The sequence below is a fragment of the Malania oleifera genome, chromosome 8, assembly GCF_029873635.1.
Source record: "Malania oleifera isolate guangnan ecotype guangnan chromosome 8, ASM2987363v1, whole genome shotgun sequence".
Taxonomy (NCBI): Eukaryota; Viridiplantae; Streptophyta; class Magnoliopsida; order Santalales; family Ximeniaceae; genus Malania; species Malania oleifera.
In genome coordinates this window covers 103,538,135-103,548,951 of record NC_080424.1, presented here as the reverse complement: position 1 = coordinate 103,548,951, position 10,817 = coordinate 103,538,135, and the positions used below count along the sequence as shown (strand labels likewise).

At 30.1% G+C, this 10,817-nt stretch overlaps 1 protein-coding gene across 1 annotated transcript; it reads right to left on the bottom strand.

Moving 5' to 3' along the window:
* Positions 1 to 8,096: 8,096 nt before the first annotated feature.
* LOC131161446 (uncharacterized) lies at positions 8,097 to 9,832 on the bottom strand. Its single transcript, XM_058117196.1, has 2 exons — positions 8,832 to 9,832; positions 8,097 to 8,416 (listed from the first exon to the last, which is right to left on the bottom strand). The coding sequence occupies exons 1-2, from the start codon at positions 9,167 to 9,169 to the stop codon at positions 8,320 to 8,322; spliced, it is 435 nt and encodes a 144-aa protein (XP_057973179.1). The 5' UTR covers positions 9,170 to 9,832; the 3' UTR covers positions 8,097 to 8,319.
* Positions 9,833 to 10,817: the final 985 nt, after the last annotated feature.

The window sequence follows — 10,817 nt, the reverse complement described above, 5'->3', positions numbered from 1 at the left end:
TTAAAATTCAAAATTTATATTTTAAAATTTTAATAAATTGTTTATATTTTTGGAACATAATTAATAATTACAGTTTGAAATATGTAGAAAATAATTGTGAGGCAAATCATTATGCATATATTATATTAATATTTACATATTTTATGAATAATAAGCCCATAATCCATTTTTAATAAGTCTATAACTAAACTAATCCTAAGGACAAAATTACATTTATGTTAGTGTGATGAGTTTAATAATAGTAATCCTAATATTTGAAAACTCTATTTATTTAAAATGCGATTTCTACGGTGTTCTAATAATACCTTTATATTTTTTGAGTTTAATGTTCTCATTGAGTTTGAAGGTATTTGAATTGGAATTTTATCATTATGTTTCTTTCCTTTGTAACATCGCTCATCTCCTTCCTAACCTGTTTGTTTCTATTCAAATCATTGATCAATCTAACATGAAGGATGTGCTATTTTGGTTATTGCATTCAAGTTGTCTTGTATGTCGTAGGCATCCAATAACTAAATTGATGGATGCTTAACACACTGAATCCTAATAGGAGAGGGTCAACTCGATGTCACCTTTAAGAATTAATTCACCTTCCTTCTATCTAGGCAATTTGAGTGCTTCTACATTCATAATTTTTTTATAGTATACATATATGTCGTAAGCACATATACTTGGCATTCCACTAAAGCTTTTATCTTCTTTTATAGGTTCATCTTCAAATAATAGGCTTAGAAACATTGGTCTTTTGTAATAAGTTCTTGCACTTTTGTTCTTCCAAGAGTTATTGTTTATCTTGTTGATTTCATAATTTCCTTTTTCTCCAAAACTCTTCTCTAAATTATGAATAACTTCTTCTTTAGTTAAGATATTTAAATTACACTTCTTAAACACTTCTTCAATCTTTCCCATAATTTTCTCTTCTTTGGATTCAAATTTAAAATTAATATCAGGCATTGAGAAAGGTTTTAATAAAGGTTATTGTTTGTTAACTTTACTTGATTCCCCTTTTTCGTAAATACTATTAGTTTTAACTTCTGATATTCCTTCTAAAAGATTTTCTATTCGCAGGTGATTGCAACATTTGATTGCCATAATTATTTTGGCTTACTAATTTATCAACTTCATTATTAGTATTTTTAACCTCTTTAAAAGGTGATGCAATAACTTTGTTTCCTTATATGGAATTTTGAAAGAATATTTTGGTGGATGTGTTAAAGATACGTAATTATTATCTAATAACTTTCATTTGTTATTATGAGCAGCATTAATTGTTTGTTTATCTTTTATATATTTGAAAAATAAAATATTTATTTGAATCTTTTGCATTTCTTCTAACCATTCTTCTCTTATTTTCCCCCTTTCTTCCTTATCATATTTTTCAAAAAATTCATCTCAATTCTTTTTATTGAGTTTATGCTTATAATCTTCTCTTAAAACTTCCATGTTTGGTTCAAACTTTTTACTTATAGTTAATAATTTTTTTTTTGACTTTCTTCTTTTAAAGCTTCTCGTTGTTCTTCATCTAAAGCTTGAAACATTGTTGGCGAATCTAATTCTTCATAATAATAACCTTGAGGAACTTCTAGTTCAAAATTAATTCCTTTAAGTTTGTAATACATATTAGGTTCAGTATAAACACTTGAAATATTTTTTCTACCTAAATCTTTTGTTATATTTGATCTTGAAGATTGATCTATGCTTTTGCTTCTTGTTAATAAAGATTGAAAATTTGTTTTGACGTTACCAGTTTGATCTTGAATAATGCTTGTAGCAATTGTCTTTTGAACACTTTGAACTTTTTCATCAATATTTTCATTAAGATTATTGAATTCTCATTCTCCCCCAATTTGAATTTCATGTCAAAAAAGTTTCTTTGGTTGAGATACCAATGAGGTTCTTTCATTATTAGACTAGAGTAAAAGAGTTTCACCTTTTGAACTTTCTTTTATCGCATTTGGAAAAAATTGTTGAAGTAGTTACTTTGTAGTAAATTTTGTAAATCATTTATAAGTTTGATGATCTTGAGTCCATATTATAATTTTTTTTTGAATACCTAATGTTAATAATTTGTAAATAGATTCATCATGAAGATTTGTTTTTATGTTTGAATAACATTAAAAGTAAATCGGTCCATCGGCAGTATTTGACTCTAACATTCCTAATAAGAAATCATTGAACTCATGATGTCTAACATCTCTAAGTAAGATGTAGACTGGTTTGTTAAGACCTTCTCTTGTTAACAGAAACAATTTTACTTGGACCATCCCAATATGAATCCAATCATATATTGACCTAAAGACTTCTAAATCTTCTAAACTTAGTAATCTCTTTTGTTGTCTATATAGTAACCTAGGAAAAAAAATTTTAATTATTAATTAATTCATTCATTAATTAAACATTATTAATAAAATTAATAAAATTAAGAAATCTAATGGTTATGTGTATATATATGCTTAAACACATATAAGGATAAATTATTATTATTATAATATATATATATATATATATATATATATATATATATATATATATATATATATATAGGTATATAGAAAGCTTAGTGTTTAAGCTTCTTGGAACAAAACAGGAAGAGGAAAAGAAAAAAAAACTTCTCACACAATAGATCAGAAAGGAAGGAAGGGAAAAAAAGAAAAAAAAAACTTTCACGCCACTCTATCTCTTCTCACGCTTTCCACTCCTCTCTTTATGATTTCGTGGCGAATTGTCGCCAAATTGAAAATCTAAAAATACCACTAGACTTCATTCTCCGCCACCGATATTTCTACCAAAGTGAATTTGTTGTAAGAGTAACGTTGGCATATCTTCTGAGATAAGGCAAATTTTCATTCTTACCTCAATTTTTTAAAAATTTTAAGTCAAATTGACGATCAGACACCACTACGAAAATCTAGGGATAATTCTCTACAAGTCTATCGAAGCGGATTTCTCATAGGGTCGTTGTAGGCATAACCCCAAAATTAAAATAAATGAGCTATTTAGAAATTAATTATTATTTAATTATTATAAATTATGAAAGATTAAAATAATATTTTATTGGGGTTGATTTGATTGAATTAGGGTTCGGGTGAACGCCACGGGTATAATTTTGGGAACCCTGCAGGCGTGGTTCAGGAAATCGGATAAGAAGGAATAAAATTATATCAGTATTTTATTAAGGTGAACTGATTATTTACGAGCATATGAAATTTATTATTTATCTATATGATTTTTTTTTAGAACAACTTGAGTACTAGAAAATGATGATTTTGTTTAATGTTTGTATTTGGGATAATTGCATATGATATTAAATTCGTATGACATGGGAACAAATTTTCCTAATAAATTGAATATGAATTACTGTAGTATTTGGGTTTGCATATGGAGATGTTTGGAATAATTATGACATAATGAATGAATTGTTATGTTTGACGCATGTGTGGAAATGTAGTGATCTGTTGGATTACTATGTGGGAATGTATTGATCCGTTGGATACCTGTGTGGTAATGCATTGATGCGTCTGTGTGAACTAACTGGTGTGATTATTTGTATGCATCTCAATATAATGTTGGCATGAGGGGGTTGTTATATTACCTAAATATAAATCATGATATGAAATTGGCAGGTCGAGGAGCTCGTCATATTGTCATTTATATGGGGTAGGACATTGGCAGGTCGAGGAGTTTGTTTTATTGATGTACTACGAGTAGGTCATGGGGATTGGATACTAGTGAATAGTGGTGCTTGTGTGGGCCACGTGTCGCGGAAGTTGGAGTGGTGCCTGTGTGGGCCACGTTATATCATATGTGGATAATGGCGCCTGTGTGGGCCATGTTATGTATCATGTGTCGATGATGGCGCCTGTGTGGGTCATGTTATGTACCCTGTGTAGGTAGTGGTGCCTGTGTGGGCTACGTGTAGATAAGAAATGTGTAGGTGCCTGTGTGGGTCACGTAGTGATATATACGCAGTTGTTCTATGTGGGCCACGTACTGAGGACATTAGAAGACGAAATATAAGTTGTATGATTTCTGTGTGGATTTATTGTGCATGTGAATTTAATTAAAATATAATAATAATGGTATAACATATTGTGAATGCATGTGTGTGCATGCAGCAAGGTAAACTTACCGTCGGGGGCTTGCTAAAAAAGGCGAGTGCTCTAATAGGTAGTTTCTTGATATCAGTGCAAAGTGATGCTACTTATATGGGTGGGTAGACATCCCGATTCTTGGAAACCATTGCCTTTAAAATAATAAAGATGTGTATACTGGCGGCGAGATAATTCTTCACCTGAGGGCTTACTAAGTAAGGTGAGTGTTCTAGTAGGTAATTTTTAGTATCAGAGCAAAGGGAAGCTACTTGCATGAGCGGGTAATCTTCCCTATCCTATGAGACTTTCGCCTACATAAAAATTATGTACTTGTGCATATTGGATATGTGTATGATATCAGATGTCAGTGATGTTATTAATGATACGTTTTCTCAGTTGTTATTGATATTATATGAGAAGCAGTTTATTTTAATATATAAATATTAAAACTCATTTATCACACACTGTTATAATTTATTCCACCCTTACTGAGAAATGTCTCACCCTAGTTGATTAACAACTTTTCAGGTTCTTCTAGAAATTGGGTTTGAAGGCCTAGGCTGGGATTGTTTTTTGGTGGTTTCTTTTTGGGGTATTATGAGATATTGTATATATTTGTACTGGGTTATATTTTAAATGTTGGTTGTGGATATGGATATCTACATGTTGTAGTGTTAGTTTTTTGGTTGTTATATAGAACTCTAGTAATTATTTGAGGTTATTTATTTATATTCCGCTGCATGTATGTTAATTATAGTATCAGATACAGGTGATTGGAACACGCGGCACCCGGGCCCCACTTGACGTGTTCGGGGTGTCACAGTCTAGCTTCATTCGTAACTAAGGAGACTGACTTATTAACAATTTTGACTAAGTATTCTTCATTAACTTCTAATGAATTCTTTTGTTTAATCATTTAAGCTTTTGATTTGGTCATTTTTCATATTTCTTTTGGATATTGATTTGGTAAATCTCTACCATTCCAATTTGCTAATCTCTTCTCAATTTTGCTTAATGAAATTTTAATTTCTTTTTTGTTTGTTTTCTTCCTTGATGAAGATTTCTTTTGTTTCAACTCAACTTCCTTTAAAAACTTTCTTGTAGTTTTAATACTTCGAACCAATTTATCCATAATTTTCTTAAATTTTCTTATCTTACAACTTTAAGACTCGTAATTGGGACCACCACTGGGGCCACCCTTACACGCTCTCCTGGCAAAACAAACTAACCATCGGATTTTCACTGGCTGATCAATGCTTAAGTAAATTAAAAGATGTAATTATTAGAAAATTTTTAGAAAAATTTGAATAGTTCTAGGTCTGATACCAAATACGTGTAAGATCGCTTAAATCAAAAGTTTTATTAAAAACAAAACAAACATCAAAAGCAATCAAACAAACAATCAAACAAAATTAAAATTTCATTGCAAATTTCTGATGCAAAGGATCATCCAAGAGGATACAACTATAGAACATACTTAAAATAGAATAAAGAAAGTAAAAGAACAATTACAAACCAAACTTGTTAAAAAACTATTAATCACAGTACAATATATATATATATATATATATATATATATATATATATATTTTATGGAGGAATTCCTTATTATACTATGATTAATGTCATGCATCCTGCATCCATTGTTATTTTTAATGTTATTGATTTATAAATAAATCTAATTTCCAACTCAAACATTGATCATAACTATTATTTGCCAAAATATTCATATTTATCTTCAATAGTTTTTTGAAACTTATCAATAAACATAAATTATATTATATAATATATATAAATATGTTTGCAACAATAGTAACAACCATATATATATCATACAAATACATGTTTATAAATAAAATCATTTAACTTTACCATGTCATAGGAATGCATTAGTAATTACTAAAGGCAAATAAATTTATTAAACACTTTTTAGTATACCAATTTGACACGTTAAATATATCAAATTTAATGAATTTTTCTCTTATGTGTTTAAAATTTAATGAACTAAAAGAAATGTATCAATGCTAAAAAATGATAAGCTTGGATAACTTTTTTAACAATTTAACTTAATCAAGCATGTGTCTTATTAAATGGTTAGCCATGATAAGTAGGACGAGTTAATAAAAAATAAAATTAATTCATAAATATTTAGAAATAAAAAATTCTCATTTTAAAATATAGCCATTTGATATATTTTTATCTTTTTGATGTATTGATAACAATTTTAATCATTAGTGTTTGTATTCCGATACAATTTAATTTTTGATCGGATGAAATAGATTAATTTAAATATGTCAGTGATAACGATGTTCACTCGAGGACATAAGATGTTTAATTTTCGATACTATACGCCATCATACATGGAGGCACATGCTATTTATCAATATAAATTTTAATATTATTATTCTTAATTATTGCATCATATTAAATGGAATTAACATGAAATTCTTCAAATCCAAAATTATTTTTATCCAGAATTTAATAATTCCTAATTGGGCCAACTTTCTCGGCAACTCGCATAATTGAGTTGTGTGGGCCTTAGGTTGAGCCGCTGTGGGCCTTTGTTGAATTGGACAGGAAAATCTTTAATTACCACCAGGTGGATGCACAAGTAGAAATGGTAGACCTTTACATTATTAAAATCAAAACAGTTTGTTTTTTAGAATTAAAAATTTAGAGAACTAAAAATTAAATAAGTGAAGATATAGTAAATTAAAACTATAATGAGTGAAGATTAAAAATTAAATATGTGAAGATATTTTTTAAGGAAGTTTGACAGTCCATTCATTTGTCTTAATTTTTTTTAAATACGTTAATTTACATTTATCAAAAATTAAGGTTGGATTTAGCACATGAAAATTGGAACAGATGTTTAAGTTAGAACTAATTCTGAAAATAAACTTATTTGACATTTATTTCTTTTGTAAGTAAAAGAAAAAATGTTAATCTTTTTTCTGAACTTGGGAAAGCATTCTTACTTTGTGGAGCTCTCATTTATAGGTAAAATGATATTGAAGGTTAATATTTTATGGTGAATGAAATTTTATAATATGCTTAACATATGTAATAATGCATCGTAATAACTTTGTTATAGATTGTCCATTAAAAATTATAATTTCAAAAAGTATATTGATATAAAAGAATTTACAAACCATAACAACATTTTCAAAAATAAGTTATTTGTTGATTTTTTTTTGTGATACAATAATAAAAAAATGCATATTTACTTATCAGTTTTATGTTTATATGTTACATAAATATTATTATTTAATAAATTAAAAGATACAGACTTTCCTTCAAGTTTGACAAAAAGATACGAATAACTCTTAAAATTTCAAAAATCTCATGACTGTTTTGAAATTTTAAAACTCAAACAAATTTCTTTGATATTACTTTTTGGACACTTATACGCTTCAAAAAAGTTTTTTTTGTCAAATATAAAGAAAAGTTTGTGTTATTTATTTATTTATTATTTTATAAATTTTAAGAAAATTTGTGAAAATTTTGAAACATGCTTTCATATATTCATTTTTTTTCCAAATATCAAGAAAAATAAATATTTTTTAGTTTTAGTCTATTGTACATATTTATTATATATAAATATTTACACATAATATTTTCATAATTTCAATATTTAGCACTTGACCATCAATTCACACAGTATTTATGTGGAAATTTTTCATAGGTGGTCCTAAAATCTTATACAGGTCATTTGTCAACAACAGTTTGAAATCTTAAAAAATTATTTGTGTGGAACATCACAAACATCAACATGTTTTATCCTATTCACTATTACAATTAATAAAATTTTTAGATATAATATTGATAACTTTAACTAATTTCTATCATCGTAGCAATATTAATTTATTTAAAAATATTTAATTATATTAAAAATAACCTAATTGCATTCACCTGTTAGGTTTGAAATTTAAAAAATATGGAAAAAAAATCATTTTTTATTCAATAATTAAAATAAAGAAGCACAAAAATATATCAAAAACCCAATGAAGCAAGTTTGGTTTTACACTTTATTAACATTTATCTTTTCAAATTTTTAATCATATTAAAACAATATTTTAAATTCATATTTAATATTAAAAAAACAAAAAATAACTTTAAACAAAAAAATCCAAGATCGTTGCCTTCTAACCACTACCAAGAAAAAGGAAAAAAGGAAAATGGAGAACTGCTGTGAACTGTGAAGTCTTTCAGCGGTAAAATATTCATCCTATTGTCGTGTTCCGCCCGCAACACGGCGAACGGCAACGCGCTGTTCAATTTCCTCTCTCGTGGAAAAATTGATCCATCCTTTGGAAACTGTCATCCTGCAATGATCCAAAATCGAAAATTCAATCCGTCAATTCCGTGGACCCATGGTGTTAACAAAGAACCCATTCTTGGTAGGACTACTGGTAATTGTACTGGTAGGTAGCTTTCTTTTTCTTTTCTGTTCTTTAATTTTGAGAAAACTTCAGTCGATTGACGAATTTAAATCTCGATATTTATTATTATCATTTATGACCACCAAACCTGAATCATCTGGAATTGATTGATAAGCATATATAGAGAAGAAGAATTTAAGATTCTCAAACGACTGTACAATATTGGTACTTATATTATACACAACTCGATCATTCATCTCCTCCACTCCTCTCTAAGTCAAAAGCACAAACACCTGGTATACGCAACAGTATGATATGTATAAAGGCAGAAAATCGCGAAAACTGTATGTTTATTTACAGAAGGGCTTGCGGTGGTTGTTGTTGTTGCTGCTGCTGTTGCTGTGGTAGTCTGAAGCGTACCTGCGATGCCGGCGACCGGACGGCAACGCCGTGCCAGCAGATGCCTCCCCGGCACGCCTCGCTCGCGGGATCGCGGGACAGAGCGTGCGCGGCCTTGCGGGACACGTCCCAAGCCAGAGTCCCGACCAAGATCAACCCCACCACCACCGTGGACAGCACCAGAACAAGCCCGCTGGAGAAGCTCCGGCCGGTCACAAGCCCGTATGCTTTCATCGCCGCTATCACCGCCAAGTACAGCGTCGTCAAGTTCGACGCCACCGCGTCGGAGATCGCCATCTCTCTTTACTCTCTCTTTCCCTCTCTCGTTCTTCTGGGGGCGTTTGGTGAAGGGGGAGGAATGTGCCAGAAGAGACTTTATTGCTTTCTTCTCGGGAATATATGTGAAATTACTCAAAGGGACTGCACAGAATGAGGTCAGAGTTCACATCCTCTGGGTTCGAGCTTATCTTCTTTTTCTTTTCAGGGTGTTTGTGTCTAGGGAGAAAAGTGGGAGTCCGGAAGGTATCCTCAACTTGTCATGCACCTGTCGATTCGTGACGGTCCAAACACAGTTCGCCACGTGTCCAGCATGGATTTGGCCGGGAATAAATCTGGTGCACTTGTCTTAGTTGTCTATACCGCGCACCTTTTCTCCCGAACGAACTGTTTTGTGGAGTCTGCAGTAGAAACTACAACGACGTCGTTTGCGAGTTGGACGAGGAATGATGACATGGCGACGTGGGGTCGCGGGATGCATCTGTTAGCGTCTGCTTCTCGGTGAACGGTGTGATCTGAACCACGTGTCGCAGTGTGAGTTCGTTAATTGCTTTTGCGTAAAGTTAATTAGGATTGGTAATGATAGTGGTTCGTGAAAATGGGGGCAATGATGCCCATCTTACTTTAATCACAAGACCGCGTCTGGGCCGGTTTTTCATTTTTTGAAAAAAAAAATTTATAATGTGCTTTGCTTCTGTGATCATGTCCCCTCATGCTATTAAAATGGGTATCGTGATTTTTGAAAGTTTTATTTTGTCTGTAAAATCAACCTTACACCCTGAAGAAAAAAAATGAAATAAGCTGGTGCATCCTGTCATTCCATTTGATATTTTTTAAAAAATATATATATATTTTTTATTTTTTCAAAGTAAAATTTAAGATATTAAATTTCGAAGAAATCAATTTGGAAAGTCAGTCAAGTGAAATGTAGATTTTTTAGAATAACAAATTATGATTTAATAAAAAAAATGTAGATCAATGACAAGAAAACCCAATAATTTGAAGAAATGTTGGGAAAATTTTATATTTTTTTAGAGATTTTGGGGAAAGGGGACTGAATAGGAAAGTTAGTCATTGTATTTTATATTTTAAATTCAATGAATTTTTTAATATATTGAAATAAATAAAATATTATTTATTATTGGTGTCATGATGAATAATTTTGTGCAATGAGGTTTGTGCGGGTTTGTTTATGGATTAATAATGGCTAGGCTTGCCTAAGTGACCTTATTCATGTTTGATGTAGCATAAGTAGGATAAATTAGAGTCAGGCCGGCTCAACATTGAGGCAAATGAGGTGCTTGCATAGGGCCCAAAGATTTTGAGGCCTCCAAATTTTTTATTAATATAATAATATTAATATTATTTATGAAATTCTGTTTGGTTAAAAATTAAATAAAACATTAAGGGCTCCTAATTAAATAATTGTGTTTGATGAAATTAATTTTAAATAAAAATAAAATAAAATAAAATATTAAGGATTCCTAATTACATCATTCGTCTAGGGCCCCATATTATGAAGAACCACTCCTTATTAGAGTTAGGAAACTTATAATCTAAAATATGTAAAAATAGGACGATAAATGAATTATTAGTTTTCATTAGATGAGCTCAATTACATGAATTACTTTCTTATAAGTCAAAAAAATCTTACTAATTTTCATACCAT

Excerpts from the sequence above, each read along its gene's own strand:
- LOC131161446 (XM_058117196.1), bottom strand. The coding sequence starts at position 9,169 with ATGGCGATCTCCGACGCGGTGGCGTCGAACTTGACGACGCTGTACTTG. Across the intron at positions 8,417-8,831 it reads CAACCACCGCAAGCCCTTCT|GATGACAGTTTCCAAAGGAT; the intron begins GTAAATAAACAT and ends GGATCATTGCAG.